The following is a 21,319-nucleotide window of genomic DNA, read 5'->3' as shown; positions in this document are numbered from 1 at the left end:
GTGCGACGGGTTGAATGCAAAAAAACAGGGAGAGACTCGCCAGAGTGTACATAATATGAAAATACATGTAAATGTAACGCATGATATCGTAAACAATCATGACAATTCGAATAATGATACGCCGTGTGTGTTCAATATATACGCTGCTGCGCTCGAAATGTTGAACGATATAATACCCGCAACACTTGTTCCGTATTTATTATAATATGAAATACAGATCTTCGATAATTTATGCTTTTATATTCATATCATTTTATATAACAAACAGCGAAAATTATATACTGAATGAAACGTTGCGCATGCTGTTCGTAATAATTTCTCCAAATTCCGAGATATAATTTTTCATTACAGCATTTTGCAGTTATAAAGTTTTGTTATTAATAACATGTATTTTCTTTTGGCACATTACAGAATTGCCTCTGGCGACGGACTCGATTTCGACGAAATCGACGACGGCGGCAAAGCGATCTGTGCCGACGGATGCACCAATGCTGAACTACATCTTTGACACGCACAGCACTCTGAACAAGCATCAGCATCATCACGATCACAAATGGGGCCCTCACTTCGAAGGCGAGAGCTCCAACATTACGGTGCAGGCTGGTGCTAGCGTCACGCTTGATTGTAGGATATCGTTGCTGCAGGACAAAACCGTAAGCATGAAAACGCACACTTAGTCATTCTGTTCGCTCCTTCCCCTTCGTGCCTGGTATCTGGTCGCCCGCAGCTTTTAATCACTGCTACAAATGCACAGCGCAATAATTCACGACTAATCTCGGAATATTTTGCCTTATTACACCCCGGGTAAGCTACGTTTAGCTTATTATGATTAATCTGCGAGCGCGCTTGTACATTTTATACTTCAAGGAACGAATTTAAGGAGAAATTCGTGTAATCGCTACTGGCGACCCGGTTATTCATATGTGTAATCTGCACATAATAATTCAGCAATAAATCTCTGTTCCTTAACTGTTACTTAGTATAAAGTTTTCTCCGTTACTCGATATCATTTAATCGTATATCTTATTAAATGTACAAAGAGTTTCGAAGATAAGCGCATGTAATTTTAATTGGACAATGATATTTTAATCTCGATTTTTGTAATAATTAGAAAAATTTATTATAATATACAAAGAAAAGAGCAACGACATTTGATCTACTATACAAAATTACCTCATATATATAAAGCTATGATGACTTTATATATTTCCAAGTACTACTGTTCATTTATTGCTGTAATACAGTTACAAACCGTTCCCGCATTATCCACGCCCCAAACTATAGAACAAATTATGCGGTCAGATATCGGTTGTGCGCGCATGAATCTCTCTAGCGCTTGAACAGATAATATCCTGTTACCTACGTAGCAGGAATTTATAATATAGCCAACTAATATCGTAAACTCACAAATTATATAAAGGTAAATATTTGTTTGCACAAGTTAAAAAATTTTTTTCGAACTTTATGAAAGTAATTTAATTTTTTTTTAATTTTATTAACAACATAAAGTCTAAAAATTCGACTAATAAAAAGTCTATACTTGATCAAAATAATTTTTTGAGAAGTAGGTAATTCTTCATATTCCTTATTCCTAATTCTTTATTATCTGATAGATAGGTAGATAGATTTAACTTAAACGATTTACTAAATATACAGCTTCAGCAGAAATATATTTATTAAAATAAAAGAGATACATTAATATAATGTTGTCATACTTTTAGGTATCTTTCTTACTTTTAGATAAAATAAATATTACCACACTTTCGAGAAAAGCGAAAGTTATTAATCGATGGTAATTTGTATCTTTATATACGATATCGAACACACACAATAAATGTGCATATATCTCCAAAGCACCGATAATACCCGATTAGCTTTTGTAGTTCCATATAGAAGATGTATGATATTACATACATTTAATGGAACCATTCGGTAACATGTTATTCAGTTTCAGTTACGTGGATAAACTACATTCTCTACTTCATATTTGCTATGTCTTAATCTGATCTTGACACAGCTTGTAGAAATCGATTAATCGTTTCACTTACTGTAAATTTATATTGCACAATCCAATTTAATCGCAAATCACACGTTCTTTATGATAAAGAAAAAAACAAAACTGGAAAGAAATATTGTATCTATTGGAGAAATATTTAATCAAAACGTAAACTCAGAAAAACAAGGGCCTTATTTTCAATCAGCTAATCGATTATTATCTTATCGATTAGCTGTTAAATGTTTATTAGCTCTATTAAATGTTTTTCGATTACCTATTACAAAATTGCAGTAGAAATAAGCCAGAGTTGTGAAAATAAAATATTGTCAGAATATTTTTACGAAGCAAAGATAGTAGTACGGTACAAATATGCTCGCATATATAAAACGCATACACATGAGAATTGTCGGTAGAATCGGAAAAATCCGCACACGAACTATTGTCTGTACACCTGTTGATATTTTTATACGCGATCCTTGTGTTGACTGGCGGCTAGACATTTGAATCGAAAAAAATATTCGAATCTGTCTTTGGTGACCACAGATACAGTTGTGTCATATTTGTACGAACATTAACGTTGTAAAAGAGTTTGTAAAGATATTAATGAAAACGAGCCAACCACGGTGATGTTTTTATGGGAAAGTTTCTCGAATGCAGCAATCGCGTTCAAGGAGAATCATTTTGTATTCAGGTATCCTGGTTGCGACGACAGGAGAGCAGCGAGAAGATGAGACTGCTGACAGTCGGCCAACAGACGTACACCGGCGACTCGAGATACACCATCGAATTTCAGTACCCGGACAACTGGCGTCTGCGTATCAAGCGTGTTAACAGCAGCGACGAGGGCCAATACGAGTGTCAGATCAGTACCCATCCACCAAAGTTCATTTATGTCAACCTACACATTAACGGTAAGTGATAACGTGCCCTAACGACCTTTGCCTAGCGTCAACATCGGGACAGTAATGTTGATAACGACGATGACGTCTTACCGAACCATATATGCTTCGTGAGAGTAAGATTTCCGCACGTTTCTAGTTCACGTGCTCGCTTTGAATAGATTTCACGCAGCGCTCTCTTTACACAACTCGGATTTTAAATTCCTCGTAGAGAATGTCATTTGTAGATTTTTCTGAATGAACTCTTTTTGAGCAATTTGACGCAATTGTTTTAGCCTCTTAAAAGAAGCGGAGCAAAGAACGAACACTCTTCTCTACTATTTACTTTCTCTCAAGCTTACATGTCTTTTTCTTCCGTTTCACACTTTTTTGTTCCACCCTCGTCGTGTCTGGGACGAACTTAATGTAGCATTTATACGAACAAAGGAAGAATGTATTTAAAAGAGATTTTAAATAGTTAGGATGATTGTAATTCAAGTTTTTACTTTGTCTTTCAAACAAAAGACTTGATAAAACGTAAAAAACTATATGTATATTTTAAAACAAAGATAATGGAATTGCTTATATGTCTATTTGAAATAAAACTTTTTGAAAATAAAACGTAGATAAATGAGAGAATTGAAACAGCACTGATTAGAATGAAAAACCGAGACACTTTTCTTAAATCCTACCTTTCTTCAATGCCACCTTCGCGCTCATTTGAATTAATAAGAGAGCAAAGAAAGAAGAATTTTTATCTCCCGGTAATACCTTACGATTCAATATGCTAGCGACAGAGAGTAGACGAGAAGAAGAGAAACTCAAATTCCGCAGTTCTGCGAGCGATCGGACAAATTGCCTCCGTCTGCAATGTTCTTGCGGTGGAGATCGCTTAAAAGGATAATTGAAAACGAAGTGCCTTGTAGTCGAGACGGACGGGAATAGAGGAAAGAGAAAATCCACGGTCCGTTCAGTTCGGAAGGGCGCGGCGCGCGGCGGCGGTGCAAAGCGGAAGAACTTCATCTCGTTGTAGTCCGGTAATCGAGGTGTGTCGAGCAATTCGGCGAAATGAGGCTGTATAAGGGTGAAGTGGCAGCTAGACGGAGATCTGGAGCGAGAAATGGACAACGGAAAATTGTAAACGGCGGGAAGATTTTAATTAATGCGAGAGGAGAAATTGCGTAATTTTAAAGTCTAACGGTGGACAATAAGGGCGCGCCGTAAAAACATAACAGTCGGCATTATGAAATAAGAATAAAGGTCGACAACGGGTACGTTTATTAAAAAGTCGCGAAATTGTAGCTCGAAGAAGTACCTACAAAATATCCCGCACGAATCTGTACGATGTACGCGATTTCAAAGTATAAAATTAATATGATTATATTCTCTAGACCATCTTTTCTAATAAAATAAAATATATTTCAAATTCCAAACTATAACACGGTAACGTGCATAGAGCGACTAAAAAAATTCTAGAAAGTCTAAGTAAAGACGTACGGACGTAACTTTCGCTAAATCGTATAGAATTGCGGGGTTACGATAAAAAAAAGCAAGAGTCTTCTCTTTTACTTATTTCCCGGTTTGCTCGCCTTTGCCGATGTGAGATTATATCGTAAGCTTTCGTTTCTACGGGATAAGACGACGTAGCTTCTTCGCGTTATAGCCCAGAATCTCCTAACGCGAGTTCAAAGGGATTATCTACTTAAAGTCCCTTGCACTTATCCTCGTAGCATTCCACCATTCTCCGTAATTTGTCGAAATAATTCCTGCGGTGTGTGCGACGTTCGTCGCGATCGCCTTGAAAGACTGCTGCGCGTATTTACATTAAAATAAAAGTTTTCGCAAATGATTATCTTATTCTTCCATTTTGATAGTGTGGGCGACGCGAAGATATTAGACATTTATTTCGCGTTTCCTATCGAGTACCGAGATATCATTCGATATTCGTACAATTAAAGTTTAATCGTTTCACCCTGTTGATACCTCTTTGTGCGCGAGCTTTCACGAGGTCGTTTGTAACGCGGTCCGAAAAGTCAAATGCCGTTGAAAGAACGATATATCGTCGAACCACGCATTCTCATTGGCCGCGGCAACCTATTCTCTTTCTGTATCTGTTCAACTTTGAAAGTCAAATTACGGTAAACACAATTGTCCATTGTGCGAATCTTGCAAACGCGTTTTATCGATGGATCTCGCGCCGTACGATAATTAACGCAGGAGATATGAATGCGTCCTGCCTGACTATTGTTGCGCGTTCCAATCAATTATCAGTGCTATTTTTTGAACAGAGTGGGATTTCTGTATGTGTGAATAGATATATTCAAATAACGTAAATCAATTGATCTTTTGAATATAAAATTATTGTATTATTATAATTCTTTGTTATAAAACTCACAATTATTTATAATTAGTATGATACAATATATAAGTACCGAAAAATTAACTCTACTACTATGAACATAATTTGATGACATGAGAATGTTCTCATGATCGTCCATGTAAAGAAAAATGTAAAACAAGTAAACTCACAATTCTGGACACTATCGGTGGTTTATATTTAAAGAACGCTAATATTGTTGCTATGCTGGAACGAATCTACGCAAAAGGAAGGATCAACACTTAATCCGTGAGGATGAGATTCCGCAAGATAAAGTAGCCGAGATTTTGGTATGCAGTACTACTTCCTCGACCTCTATCGATCGTTCGTCTTCCTATACACCTGCCGTCGATCTCCTTCTCTGTCTCCGCTCTACCAATTTAGTCGACGCGTGTTCCTCCTACGATATTAATAAAAGAAGATGTTACGATGTTAACAAAAGCGTGCACAAGCTTCACGAGTGGGATGCAATCTCTAATTTGCTTTTCGACTCTTGAAGTAATAAGAGCAGGGTAGATGTGTCTAAAATTCAAATGTAACAGCGAGAAAGTTTCAAGTTCTTTGTTCTTTGCTAAAGTTCTATTGCTCACGCATTTCGTGATGAAAGTAAAATATAAACGAAAATTTTAGCGTTCCACTAAAAATAATTTTATTTGCCTATATATATAAATTTTATTTGTCTAATTTATTTAAATTTATTTAAATGTTTATTTTTTATAATATTATACATAGATAGGTATTCCTACAAAGTATTCAAACATTGTTGTTCTGGTATCTGCTCGGAGTTCTATTATTTGTATTATTTGTATTAACTGCAATTACATATGGTAGCTCGAAATTTGCAAATGTTAACGTGAAATTATCAGGTAAGGAAGAAAGAAAAGGAAAAAATAAGCGAAAAACATACTTATTTCCGGATACAGTGGTAGGATGGGGAAAATTTTGTATCGTGTTGCGAAAAAGCATGCGAAATAAAATGCGGCATACCTCAGATGGAGAGCGCGTAAAAAGGAAAAGGAAAAAAAACGGGCGAAAGAGAAAAGGGCGAGCGCGGGAGAGATTACATTTCGCGCGGTATTCATGAGGTCGAGTACCAGGTCGGCGAGAGAACACTCTGATCTATCTCCAAAACGTTTCCCTTTTTCGTGATTTCTTTCGGCAGCCGTACGTTACTTAGCTTTCGTGGCCGCAATATAGCCTATACGTAGAGGCACCGATTGGAAATGGTCCAGCTGAACGGAAGACGCGAATGAATCGGTTTGCTCGATCGCGTTTGGTACTCGATCGTGTGGACAACCCAATGACGTCAATATGAGAGATATTTATTGGGCCATAAAGTTAAATATTTGAAGCCGACTTCGATGTAATCCAATATCACGCTCGTGTGTACGGCCGAATTTCATGATGCGCATGATTGCCACGGCGAGAGATCGACGAACTCGGCAAATAGTACTAATTGCGTTAGAGTAAGAATCTCGCAAGTGATCTCTCCGTAAGAACAAAATTATATTGCAATTATCTGCGGTAATGATTACGACAAAAATGTGTGGCGATGAATAAAAGTGGTACTATACTCGTAAAAGTAAAACTCATAAGCTTCAATTCCGATATTCAGTTAATTGCCTTCACCTGTCAATTAATTTTTTCGACGCTGAATAATAACAGACGAAGTCTATGAAGTTTGAGAATTTACAAAACTACGCAATTATAGAATAGATTATATGACAGTCTGATTGAAACAAGAGATAAAAAATATAGAGAACAATGTGGAAAAATCGGAAAAAGAAAAGGAAGAAAGAAGATCGGATATATCAGAAGTTAAGAATAGGTTGAAATGTGACTTTTCAAATGAAAGATAACTTTCCGATAAAAGTGCGACGACATGCTTCGTACGTAACGTATTAATGTGTAAAACTTTCGCGCGAGCTATAAAACTTTGATATTTAAACCAAATGTAGTATCTTTACTTTAATGTGGTGACACGAAAACTTCTTGTAAGAGGATAGAAACTTTAAGTCGACGACGTGCGCTTGGAAAGCTCCGAATTGGCTGCGACATGCCCAATTTTTTTCTCATTGACCGAAATTATGGCTTCATAATGTAGTCAAATGTTTACTACGCGAAGAGATATTGATGCACTTGAAAAGTGTATTAATTACGTTCTCTTTCTGGATGGCAGAAGATATTATCAAATTAGAGTTATTTTTCCGAGTCCTTCACGCGATTGCCGGTCGAAAAATAAGACTCGCTGATAAATCTTACTTTTTTTTAATTTTCAGCACCGTCCGTCCAAATAGTGGACGCCCTGGGCGAACCACTGCGGGACAAGTATTATGAAGCGGATAGCACCATCGAACTACTATGCGTCGTGCGTCATATAGCGATGCAGGTGCAGTACAGCGTCGTCCAATGGCTCCATGGCAATAGAGTCTTGAACTACGATACGACGAGAGGCGGTATCAGGTAATCCGAAGTTTTAAATAACCCGTTCTTTTCTTTATGCCGCTTAATATCAGCTGAAAGAATTGAAGACGGTCTTCACTGTCTAATCTCCTCTTTATTAGCGAGCTTTTATATTTTTAAGCTATTATTTTTCGTTCGCTTTTCTTTTGCATCAAAACTGTTGTTTATTATAATATAATATACTTTATTATATAATATATTATATAATATAATATATTTATTAATATTATATTAATATAATATATTAATAGTTTATTATAATATAATATACTTTACACAATATCAATATACGTATCAAAGTAATGTATCAATATATTTTATCTCATAATGCCAATCGCAATCGTGAGAATATGGAAATGTATAATTTTAAATTAGTATTGTTATATAATATGTATGATGCAACTATACGCTGCGCCGGAAATGACGTAGGTGCGAAGAGGTCTTTAAGCTTAATAGCTCTATTATTCGAAATTTGCTTGCGCAAAGTCATTCTCGCTTGAAATGCTTCTCGGCAAATATGAGAAATGCATAATCTAAATGTCGGACAAACTTGACGCGGTTATGCGAGCAAAGTGTAATTAATTCACGAAACTTTTCCTTGTTTGACAGGCATTTACGCGCGGTTGAAAGACTCTGTGTCAACTTTCCCGCAGAAGCGACCGGGAAAAGTCAAATCTAGATCGCGCGCATGTACATAATTCTCGGCTCTTTGTACGTCTCCCCCCAGAACGTTTCTCGCGGAACGTTAAAAAAAAACGGCTCGCTCTTCCCTCGTCTCTCTCGCGGATTATATATTATTATAGATTCCTGTGCAACTTGGCTGGAACGGTAGAATTTTAAAGAACCGATTCCGGAGCATAAGAATTCATTATTCGCGATCCGTATAATAGCGGAGAGATTCGCCGGCTCGTTCAACTGTCGCGCTGAATAAAACTCACGGCGGAAATAAGAAAAAGGCAAAAGCGACACGCTGTCATATTAAGCTTCGTTAATATATAGTTCGTTCCATATCGTTCAATGAGATGTGAGATATGGGATATAAAACATTCCATTATGCAACGTATTCCGGTCGTTTCACACGCCCCGTTCGAAAGTCGTGTCCAAAAATTTTGGACGAAAGTCGGGGAAAAAAACTCGCGAAATTTCATCCCATTTATACGTTGTCGCATATTCGCATTTTTCTTGTCTCGTCCAGTGTTACTTTGTTAAGTATGATAAATGATGTAATTTATCATGTTGAATATATGCTCATAGCTGCAATCTCGAAAAACGAAACGAAATGAAAACCTGACGTTCGCGAGAGATGTGAATTTGTAGTAATGTACTTACACGTCTTTGACAGCTTATTTATTTTATTGCTATTAAAAGCAGTCAAATTTCAGTATTCTCTTTTATAACACCGAATTATTACAATAGACAATGAAAATACCATGCTATACATCAAGATTTATTAATAAAGAAAACCATTTTTTTATATTTTATAAATTACTGATTAAAAGGACCATTAGAAGGACCATTAAAAGGACCATAAAAATCTTTTATCTTTTATATGCATATACAAAAATTATATATGCATATTTCATAAACTGTAAGCTTTGAGAAAACTGCATGGTTTTCTCGGATAATACTGAAAATTTGCACTTTTTATGAAACTTTCATAAAGCTTCTCGGGAAATTTATATTCGTATATCATGACAGCACTGATGTGCAAAATGTCATCGCTTCCAGCCTTTTTGCTCGCGATTTCTCGGGCCAGGATACAAGAACATCCCCGAAGGACCCGAAAATACGTGCCGGTAGAGTGCTCATACGGAGTTACATGGTGGTTGATGACAGCAGCCGCGAGAGTTAGGATGGCGGCGTGTCGACGAGAAAGGTTCCAATGTTCGGGGGGGCCGGTTCTTGGTCGAGACCGACGCTTCCGTGGGCCCGCCCTGACAGTAAAGTTAGGTGCCGGTGAGACACGGCGGGACAGTAAATGAAATTAGTTTGCGTTGCGCGCTTCTGTACATACGACGACTGTATATACACGAGGTCGTGGATCCCGCTGCGAGAACAGAATAGCGTCCCTCTGCGATCTGCCTGGCAACTGTACGCTACTGTACGGTACTGACGCTAAATATTTTGCCGTCCGTGACGCATTAAAAGTATTAATTAACATCTTTCTAAATTTTATAAGAGATAGTTAGAATTACCTCTAGAATTAGAATCTCTCGGCTATTATATCTCTCGAAATCGTTTCTATCATCTCTATCAGCCGTGAATTTTCTCGCTGTCGCGATAATTTTTTTTAAATTTGTATTAGTACTTTAATGCTTGTCGTATGAACCAAGTTCGAATGTGTGTTCCCGGCCGATCGTGCTCAAATTTTATTTTCTTCTTCCCTTTTTTTCTCTCGCTCGCTCTCACGCGGGACACTCCGTGAACCGCAAACCCAGCTGCGCAAACCGTAAACACGTTGCACATGAAACTGCTGCAGTGCCATAGCACTTGTTTTCCCAATGCAGCGGCGTCTGCAGTGACGGGAGAGCAAGAATTATTGCTATCTCGCTTAATTTAACCTTTCATTTAATTAAATCACCCGACATCTATCTGGTTTCCTCTGTTCCCCATAATTTAACAATGCGTCGCTGATGATCTCGCGCTTTCAGATATGTCTACATCGATTATCAACATTGCGATACCTTGGAAAAAATACTCAGGAAACAGAAAGAGAAGAGAAGTTTTCTATCAAACATATAAATTAATTCTTTATCTTTAACAACTAATTATCTTGTTCTTACAGCACTATACAAAATATATAATCACTTTTTTCTGAATTATATATCTATGTTTCCAAATTATTGAAATTTATATATAAAAATGCAACATAATTTACTAAATTACTACCGAACATTTTACGGAAACAAAGCACAGAAAATTTCTCGTTCAACTTAAATATTTTCTTAAAAGGAGTGTACATACATACACTTTTGGGCGTTGCTATAAAGTAGCATTATAACAACGACCCGAGTTAATCGTTAATCAAATTATTTGCGAACGGTATCCGGGGCTAAAGGTAAAGTGACAATGAATTTATAGCGCTTAACATCGCGTTTAATTCATTAAATTACAGTAGGACTCTTGACGGCGTAACGATCATCGAATGGAAGGGGAAGTGTACGGTGGAAAATAGCATTTTACGCAGTGTCAAATTACATTAAATTTTCGGGATTGTAATTAAACCTCCGGTTACGACGGCGATAGTAATGCACAAAGCGTGGCCCGTAGTTGACCGGCGTTAAATCGAATTTTCCGCGCCGTCGAATCAATGTTATGTTTACGATCTATCTTAATTTATTCGCAATGTAGGTTTAACCTGGCCCAATCTGCACCGTGATAAAGGACATATTGCTCGCTTGAACATATTAGCTCTCTCGCGCTTTCATTTTGTCAATGCCGCGGCAATCCATCAAGCGTCCACTGATATTTTTCACCCGCGGTATGAAGCTAAAACAGAAGAAGAGACGTTACTAAAGATACTGATGAAATCGTGGAAAATACACTGATCTTAAAGTATATTGTATTGTTTTTTATTTAAGTTCTTATGTATATCTAAAAGCGTCGGAGACAAAGAAAAAATGCCGTATAAAAACCTACTTTCTGAATAATCTAAAATATTATTTTTAAAATCGCAAAAATAGAACTTGTTGACTTCTGTTGAAAAATTCATACTTGAATGTTTCCTTCAAATAAACACATAGCTTTATTATTACTTTTGTGAAGAAAGGATATCTTTTGCCTAAAATATATCCTACAGTATAATATAAGCTACAGTGGATATCATGGCATTTTAAATTTAATTATTATCTAATAATTGTAAAAAGAGTAGCTGTTTCATGAGAATTTCATTTCATGAATATTTTATATTTCTTTGCACATATTATTCTATTCAACTAAAAACTAAAATATGCATAAAAATGTAAAATAAGATGTAATTAATATTTAATTTAATAATAAGCGTATAAATTTCCATTTTACAGTTTCCTACCCGTCATCACACACGAGAACGCTCGCAGATTCATTATTGAACTCATTTTATATAACGAATACGTCCCATGCCGCATCAGCAGAAAGAGCATTCGCCGTGTCGACATCGCGTTGAATGATAAATTGCTAATCCTTATACAGTACCAATGCGTTCGGCTGATTGCGCCGCGAATAAAGAAATAACTAATCGCTTATATAGGGTTAACAGCCACATCAGTTCATCGATCGAAGTAATGTCTCGCGCGATTAATCATCGTTTGCCGGTTGCATTACACGGGCGGTCCGTATTGTCAATTTCTGAGCACTGAGAAAAAAGTAATGTTTATGAGAGTATTTATAAAATGTGCGCGTATATATTATATGTGTGAAAAAAACTTGGATTTTATGCTTGCTTAAGCTCGTCGACAAAAGGATAAAACAAAGCGTAAGTTTAAAGCGATTATAAAACAAAAATGTGTGTGTGGGTTCCTGTAATAAATAATAATATAAACAGTATTTAACTTAATGTATAATACCCGATGCTGTAATTATTGTTCCGTAATTATTGAATTCCGCAACTTGGCCAGCTGCCATTTATCATCGCATTAAAATTACGCGAGTCATACGTACAACGAAATTTTCATCGGTGACATTAATCCCATTACTTAAGCCGGTACGCAGCTTTAATTTTATTCGTAAACGCAATAATTAGTAACGCCGGGCAATGTTGAATCTTCTAAAACCACTACTGCGGAATTAGCACAAAAATTACTTACAGCACAGTAATCGTGATAAAAGCGCGCGGCTTCTAAGCACAGCTTATTTAAAGCTATTTAATTTAAAGACATAAATATCCACGTTTAACTTTACATTCGACTATGCAATTTTTTGAGCTGATCCCAAGATCCCTGGTAACTACTTTCTTATTTTCATTTCGCATTTCCGTATCGAATTAATTGTAAGAATTCTCTCTCTCACAAAGCTTCTACGTTGCTTCGACGTAGGCGGTGGACCCTCGACGTCGCGAATAAACGAGCGATCGCCTGCCGGTGTTCAACCGGCCGAGGGTAACGAAAGCGACAAATTGCGACGGAGGAACTTTTTCGATTAAAGTCTCGCTTGCTCGGCGCGATTCAAAACCTTTCTCGGTCAAGTTTCCACTTTCAGCGACACGCAACCTAGCATAAATAAGGATGTTTCCTCCGCGAAGGATAGCGAAGCTGGAGAAGCAGCTTGGGGAAGAGTGAGCTTTGTTTCTCTACAGAATTGCACGTTAACCATCGTAGGAGGATAAGAGGAACAACGACTATTGAACAACAATTGCAACACATGAGGTCACGTTGTAGGAAAGCCACGAGAGAGAGAGAGATGCTTTGCTGCGGAAAATCCTGAACAGTAGCATTCCAATTAAATAAAGCAGTTGCGGCAGCGTGAATCGAATCCTTAATTGGATCCATTTGACAAGATTACCAGTTTAAATGATTCTTTGTGTAACTTTTATCTCTCTCTCGCTCCTTTTTTTGTCTCTTTCTCCCTTATTCTTTAAAAACTCTCAAAAGTTGTAACGAATTATCGCGAACGATATCCATCAGTCTCGTGCGAAAAAATCAGGTTGAATTTAGAGCGATTTGACGTATAATCGGCCGTTAGAACAAAACATAAAGAGAAAGAGAGAGAACAGTTTTTCTTATCAAATAACACTTAGGGAACTTGTATTATTCCCGTAGTACATGGAGTAGCGACAATACGTCCGGGATGGTATTGCCATAAAAGCGCACGCTTTTGTTCCGTGCGGTCACGTCTGTCGCGTACAGAACGCAAAAAGGAAATGCTAAAAATTTCCGCGGTGAAATATTTACCGGGCAAACGTTTGCCGCTGTAGCTGTCAAGTAGCCTTTTAAAAGCGCGAACTGAAAGTCATGTAGAACATAGCTCCAACGTGACGATCGTCGTCACAGCCGGTGGGATTGTCAGCAAAATTGTTATAACTTTTATAATCGTATTTTTGTTTCTAACTTTGGTCTTTTTCTCCCGCATTTTTTTTACTTTTTTTTAAACAAATACCGTTACGATTACATCCAGCTTTGATATTTCGGAAGAGTATAAAAACGTAATTATGATAAAAACTATTAACTGTGCCATCATCCCTCAATGTTTGCCGGTCCGCTGAAACGCCCCGAGTCGCTATTTGCACCTCGTACTCGTACAAAATGCTCGCTCGAACAGTCCCCCTTTTTCCGCTAGTTTCTCACAAAAATAAGAACGTCAAGTACGAGAGCAATTTTCCGCAAGACGTCTCTGCAGCATGCAGTTTCACGCGGAAACCTTTCTCCCTCGAGAAAGCGGGTATATTTCTGTCTGCAATTAGCGCACTTTAACGAAGTCATTGTTTCATTGCATTCTTCGTCCTTCTTTTCAACTTGAAATGCGATTTCGCGAAAAGGACAGGCCTCATTACGGAAACTCCTGCATCCAATGATTTATGCAGATCCAATGTACGGATAATGAATGCCATTTCGTGACGTTAATACGAAATGAATAATAAAGAGATATATGTAGGAAAACGAAATGCTCAGTGAAATTACATTGACGCAAAATATAGTCGCGAAAAATGTCAAGTATTGTTGCATTTTGCAAATTATTTCGAATTTCGTGACTTTTTCTTTTCCAACAATATGCGAGCGGAAAATACAATTTTTCTTAAACTTTCATGAGCAGTACATCATAATAACGTTACTACGTATTCCTCGTATTCGCACAAAAGTGAGTTCGCGAATTGTTTGTACGAGACTGAAATATGCAATTCGACGCGGTAAAGAAAAAAAAAGGACCGTTGATCAATATGAAGTGCGTTATCAAGGTAGTTCACCGGCTCTGCGCAAATATTTATTCGGCGGAACTTATTATTCGGTCTATTGTTTGCAGAGTAACAAACTGTTCTCGCGGGAGCCGATAATTTCGGCTCGATTTGCAATTAACTTACCTACCGCGTAAGAAAGTTCGCATAAAAGCATGCGAATGGGGAGCGAGTATGGTGTGCCGGTGAGAGCAGAGATAAAAAAAAAGGTCGGGGAAGAAGAAAAACGACTCGAGTGATGGAGGATCGGCGATTAGTCAGGACAAAGAAGAAGATGCAAGGGTAGTAGAAAATCGGAGTTCTCGAAAATTGAGGAGGTCTCGTTAGTCTCGGGAGATACTTCTCTTCTTTCGCGCTATTACAGCATGAGATCTCGCGACTTCACGTTAACAATTTCTATGGAATGTTCCCGAAAAGCATATCACCGTGACTGACACATTTTCAACCTTGGACGTTACGTATTAATAGCCATTTAATTAATAGCTTTTTGCGGCAGATGTGATTATCGTAGATATATCAGACTTGTGAAATAAGAATCTCGAATAGATTCTAATAATGCAATGCTGCGCGACAGGAAAATCGAACACACATACATTCATATTGCTTTCAGCAACGTCGTCAAGCACGAAATACGGCGCGTGAGAAATTCTCGTCGGCAAACTTTCGGGGCATTGAAATTTCAACGTGTGTACCTGTTACAGCGTGAAAACGGACCTGATGGAAGAGGGGGCCAATTCGACTCTCAGCATAGCTAAGGTCGGACCTATGGATAGCGGAAATTACACCTGCCAGCTTACCACCATGCCGGACCAACCTGCCACAGTTCACGTGCACGTTTTAAACGGTGAGAATATTTTTGCATTTCTGATATTTCTCGATTGCTCTTTTATGTTATCGCTTTTATCGTCAAAGCGCGTGAAAAGTAACGATGCTGTCATCTCGTTGGTTTAACTTATACAGGACGTATCAAAACTGTTATTGCAAAACTCTTTATATTTAACTTATTATATAACTTAATCGGACAACAAAATGCTCGGATAATCGATCTGGAATAACATTTTGACGTAAAAATATTCATTTATTACATGATATTCTGTGAACGCAACAAAACAAAAATTATGACTATAATTTAACGGTCTTTTTTATCATTCTATTTTCTTAATTCTTCTGAGTTGTTAATTTACATACTTTTTAGCTAATTTAGTGCAGCTTTCTTTCTATATATACTTTACCCTATCCTGAAGCATATTTCTAAAGCAACGAATGCTTCAAAATGATACTGTAAAAATGTTAATTTATTTACGCGTTAAAATACTAACATTTTACATTTCGCAAACACGTTTATAGAATAAAGACTACTGGAATTAAGGATACCTCGTGTATACTAAACGTACTAAAACTTGTTTATATTGAAACAGGTAGAACGTTTATTTTCGTTTCTTTGATAGCGCTGTTTGGATAATCGACCATTCCTTTAACAATGTTTAAACAATGGTTAAACAATGTTTAAATAGTACAGGAATTCTATTGTACCACTCTTCTGTGCGTATGCGCGTTCTGTTTCATTTGAAATTGAAATTTGTTTCGAAAAATCTATGGTGAAAATGGTACCTGGTTTTGAAACAGCCTGTGTGGAAACTTATCTCAAACTATTTGGCTGGTTAACATGATACGAAACAGACTGGTAACAGTTAGAGGAGAATCGTGCTACGAGTCATAAGTAATTGACGAATTCACAACATTCACCGATGCGCGGTATTCGCGCTTGCTCCATTACAAAAGCTACAGCCGAAACGTTTGTGTATCAAACTATCTCTCTCTCTCTCTCTCTCTCTCTTTCTCTCTGTACCGTAGCTACAGACTCGGCTATTTATTACCAAAGTACGTGCTTTTGAAGCATTTAATATTTATCTTGAACTGCGCTCGCAGATGCGCCTAAAAGTCCTCCGGTGTTTGACTCCTGCGAGAAAGTTGGCATGTCGGAACTTGTTATAAAGGATCTTCTTAAAATGCTTCCGCGCAGGAACTCGCGACGAAACTAAGTACGCAAGTAGAATTTTCTAACTACACAGACAAACTTTGCACAATTGCTTTGATGTTGCGACTTACGCATTATGGTTTCCAGATTAATCTCTATCGAGCTCTCATGTTATATTCTCACATTAAGAAGCTCCCGTTAAAAAACCCTATAATTTTTTATATGTTTGTCATTTATTTTCGTACGATTTTCTCAAGTGTAGTACCATTTTATTTGCAATTTGGGATACTCGTTACTTGCTTCTTCTCATTACAAAACTAAAACTGTCATCACAAATATACAAGTAGGACAATTTTTAATTCGTAATTTTTCGAAATTTATTTTTCTTGAATAAGATAGTTTCGATTTTTCCCATTTTCTTTTCAACAGGATGTTAGAAATAAAGATATCTATCTCATAGTCAGGACGTTTCCATTCTGCGAAGAAATAACAGAGAAATTCGCGCGACACAATCGTCGATGACGAAGAGACTCACTTCGCGCGGCATGCAAAAATAATTCGTTCATAAATTCAAACAGCTTTCAACATATACGATCGTGGCTGCACCTTTACTTGGAATCGAATACTGGGGAATTTGCGGTTCCTCAGGAACCTCGTATTACAAGATGACTTGTACAAACGTTATTTCGATTATTCTCCGCATAACTTAATACAGGTTCGACAAGCGTCTCAGTTGAATTGTACAAGGCGTTTCCTAATATTTGCATCATGTCGCTCGGGCTTTCGTTATAATTGCTAATATTCGACGAACGCGTCTAAACTCGATCGAAGTTCACGCTATTTGACGAGGAAACGTTTTCGCAACTGCCTTCCATCAATTTTGATAAGTCTCTGATGTGTTTTACAGTAGTTCAAACTCTCGGTTTATTTTATATGTTTTACGTTTGTATTTGATAAAATATTTTTTGAATATATACACTTTGAAATATTTGCATTAATTCTCAAATTTGCGATATGATTCTTGTTTTGATTTTATTATTACTATTTTACAACGTATCCAAAGATTATCAATGTCGGAGAGAGATCTGCGAGCGTTTCCTTGTGAGTGTATTTGACGCTGTTTCAGGAGAAAGTTTAGCCGAGCTACATCACAGCGGTGCACGACTCGCTCGAGCGGATGTCGCTAGCTCGTCGCTACTCTTCCTGGCCGCCGTTCTAGCCCGATCGGGTGGTCAGGTGCTCAGATGAAGGCTCAACCCAGCTTCCTCGGGCATTACGAGAGTCGCCCGGGTTAGGAAAAGAGCACTTGGTGGCGATGGCAAAGGGACAGTGCTCCACAACGGTGAACGAGACATTATCACCTGTGCGCCGCGCGAACTTTTCTATTATCGTGACGGGAGTGGACACGAGGGCCAAAGAGGGAGTGTGTTACGTTAACATATTACGTTGACATAAGGAACGTAGGGACGAAACAGAGGCGGTTGGCTGCGTCTCGTCTTGGAACGTTATTCTAAACGCGATATAGATCGCCCGGCATTCGCGAGATTCATGTCGGAGCGTGTCTGTATCGCAAGATAATACCTTCGTCAATTCTCAGCGCAATTTCATTGAGCGATTGTACACGGAACATAAATTTTTCACGCGGGATAGACACCTCGGTGAACGGCCGGCTTTTAACATCTTTTCAGCTAGTTAATTCACACGCGAGAGCCGATGGGCATTACACGCTCGTCGATAAGAGTATTATGGATTTAGTTATTGTTTATTCACGATAAGTCGTTCACTGATGTGCTTATCTCATTTTTAGCTCAGCTCGTGTTCGAATTTCGCTCTTCCGCGAAATTCCATTAGGCTTGAATATTTCCGGGCGGACAAGACGCGCGCGTACCGACTAAATTACCGCAAGTATGTATAACATGCTTACCCAGATGCGAAGCAAATTATTCGATCATTGTGAAACGATACGATGATGCTGTTAACATCGATCGTGCCATTCAACGCGCGTTTGATTATTCGATATATATTAGCACTTCGCCAAGTTATTCTAGCGCGGTCGCTCTTTTGCAACAGAAATGACCAAAAAGCTATACAGTAAAATCATAAATCCGCGTATCGAATAACCAATAACCGGTAAACAATAAAGGCTCTGGGCACAAACTGCTAACCGAGCTATTGGAGTGGCTGCTATCACGTATCACTATGGACTGTGATAATCGAGACAAATTGCGCTGTTCGATTCGGCCTCCATCCATCACTATTCGCACCATTATATTACAAAATTCTCTGCATCCACCGGAGCGTTTTTTAGCGCGGAACGAGTGCGAGGATTCACACGGGACTCGCAAATTTTTCAATTAACAGGATCACGAGCTTCCATCGTTTTATCCAATAATATTATTTTATTATTGATAATTAAAAGGCGTCAAATTTCTCATCGAACGTACAACATCGGTTATCGGTCCACCGGAGGAGACTACCGCCTATCGATAAGGTCTGTTAAATATTTTGAGATTATTTTGATTATTATAATGAATTCCATTGTTAATTATGATAATAATATAATATGGATACATATATATATTATACACACTGTAAATTAAGTTAATCTATACGATAACTTTTAATGAAAATTGTTAAAGAGAGAATGATTAAAGCTTTCCAATATCGGTGCCCGTTCTTTATGACAGGGTGTTAATGTATGTTTGTATAAATTCGCCAAGATACATTCAGATGCTGTACCTTTAGCTCGCGGCGTATGTAGAAACAAACGCATTTCATATAATTTCGTAATTAAATTCGTGTTTTGTAATTATATTATCTCACACAGCAAAATTTGTGACACGGCTTGTCAGGCCATCATCTGAATGTATGTTGTACAGTGATGAAGGTACGCTTGTCTTTCATGCAGCCAACCAAATCTCCATGCTATGAGAGAATGTGTGTGCGTGAGAGAGAAAGAGAGAGAGAGAGAGAGAGAACGAAAGATTATACGCTATAATATATAAATTTAAGCCGAACCTAACGTTTTATCGTGAGGAAAACGAAATCACGTAATATATGATATGCGTTTTACAAGAACTGGCCTTTGTCTCATTTTATGCCTTACAGTGCTGATTTTAGAAACTTAGCCTAGGATAATCATACGTGATCTTTCAGGTAAGTATTACTCTTTGAATAAAATTCATTTTGAAGAGCGCATAGTTCTAATAGTACAAAATTGTTTGAAATTGCACAAAAGTTGTTTTAAAATCCTATTTTCTACCTGAATTTCATCGCGCAGATTATATATCGAAACCGTTGTCTTGCGAGTTTTACATTTTGTTTATCAAACTAAAGAATTTACATGACTTGATCGAATCGGCAAATGTATCGAGCGTGATTTGATGTGGATGTACATTGAATCGCTGACGTAAAATCGCGCGAAAAGTTTTGTAAATCGAGCATAGCGAATTAGAATTCCGCACGTACAGCTGACGTTGACGACATCGTCTCTTCTGTATCGCGTGTCTCGTACAAACGAGGCATTTTCTCCCTCATTCGAAGCTTTACTCGATTTCTACGGCAAGCGCGACCTAGAATACATATGTGAGATTTTCATTGATTGGAAAATAAAGGGATATCTTGAACGTAACGCTCTATTTGCAACTTTTATGACAATTCTTCAATGAAAATCGATCGTTTCTAGACACTTGAAATTATTTAAATTGTGGTAAATAAAATATATAGCGTATGGTATATTAAGCTTCGCTAAAAAAAGAATCATTCGATTTCCGGTGATTAGATGACTGTAAAAGTACTATCATTTGGCGACAGATACGCACAGTTCAATTATAAACACATTAAACAATGAAAATAAATACGTGCAACTTTCAGTTTATTAGATTTGAGAATTTTGAGGACTAAAATAAGTTTCACGATTAGACACTCGAGCCTGGTGTTTCTCTCTCTCGAGAGAGAAATATCAGGCGCGCGCAGTGCTTACGTTTTATGAAAGGAAGCTATGACTCAGCCCTTGCCCACATCCAGCTTCGACCAGCTCGTAACAAAGCGGTGCAGTGTTCCGCACAAACGCCGCTTTCACGCCGAGCTGCGATTAAAGGACGAGCGACTGTAAAAATAACATAGTTGAATTCCAGCGTTCGCCGCTATCCTATACCTCGTCCGACCTCGTCCAAAAGATTTAACGAGGGTTCGAGCGTTACTCAAAAACCGGGGACGAGGCTGAGTTCCGCTCCGTCGTTTCGGGGCCAAGACCCATTTCCGGAACGACGTTCCGTTACTTATCGTATACCGCGCGTACACGGTAGAATGGTCGCGCTCTCCGCCTCGCATCGGGAGATTGAAGCCGGTGGGAACTTATCGTCAACCCTGCCGCAAGTGGGATACTCCGCGTGTAACGTGCGGGAATATAGGTACGCGGGAAGTAGCTCGGGCGCGCACCGACAGATTGAACGTGGCTCCATCGATCTTCCCAGTTGGACCTCCAGGAACTCTATTCATCGTGCGCGGTTCGCCGACATCCATGAGATTCTTCGTCTCCACTGGATCTCTTCTGGAGGGTAACTTTTCACGTTCCCTTTCGAAAGCGGGCTCGTTCAAAAGCAGCGCTGCGACATTCGAAAACCTCCCGCGAACGCTATGCGAGTACTGTCGAAAATTCCGCTGGGGTAAATGCGATGACATTCGTCCGCAATGGCAGCCTTATTTTATATTAAATCAAATTATATAATATATTATATCTGAATAATATATATGTATATAT

At 38.1% G+C, this 21,319-nt stretch overlaps 1 protein-coding gene across 4 annotated transcripts in view; it reads left to right on the top strand.

Moving 5' to 3' along the window:
* Positions 1 to 20,096, top strand: part of LOC139817318 (zwei Ig domain protein zig-8) — a 126,419-nt gene extending 106,323 nt beyond the window's left edge. For 2 of the 4 annotated variants that reach the window (XM_071785302.1, XM_071785303.1), the window contains 5 exons: positions 412 to 653; positions 2,688 to 2,907; positions 7,531 to 7,714; positions 15,281 to 15,423; positions 17,684 to 19,654. In XM_071785302.1, coding sequence (XP_071641403.1) covers positions 412 to 653; positions 2,688 to 2,907; positions 7,531 to 7,714; positions 15,281 to 15,423; positions 17,684 to 17,805 — 911 coding nt within the window. In that variant the 3' untranslated portion in view covers positions 17,806 to 19,654. Of the gene's footprint in view, positions 1 to 411; positions 654 to 2,687; positions 2,908 to 7,530; positions 7,715 to 15,280; positions 15,424 to 17,683 lie in introns of all 4 variants that reach the window. The other 2 variants (XM_071785304.1, XM_071785305.1) reach the window with 2 other exon arrangements.
* The last annotated feature ends 1,223 nt before the right edge of the window (positions 20,097 to 21,319 follow it).

This window comes from Temnothorax longispinosus, chromosome 8 (assembly GCF_030848805.1).
Source record: "Temnothorax longispinosus isolate EJ_2023e chromosome 8, Tlon_JGU_v1, whole genome shotgun sequence".
Classification (NCBI taxonomy): domain Eukaryota; kingdom Metazoa; phylum Arthropoda; class Insecta; order Hymenoptera; family Formicidae; genus Temnothorax; species Temnothorax longispinosus.
The sequence above is the reverse complement of the archived record's forward strand: the minus strand, read 5'-3'. Positions and strand labels throughout refer to the sequence as shown.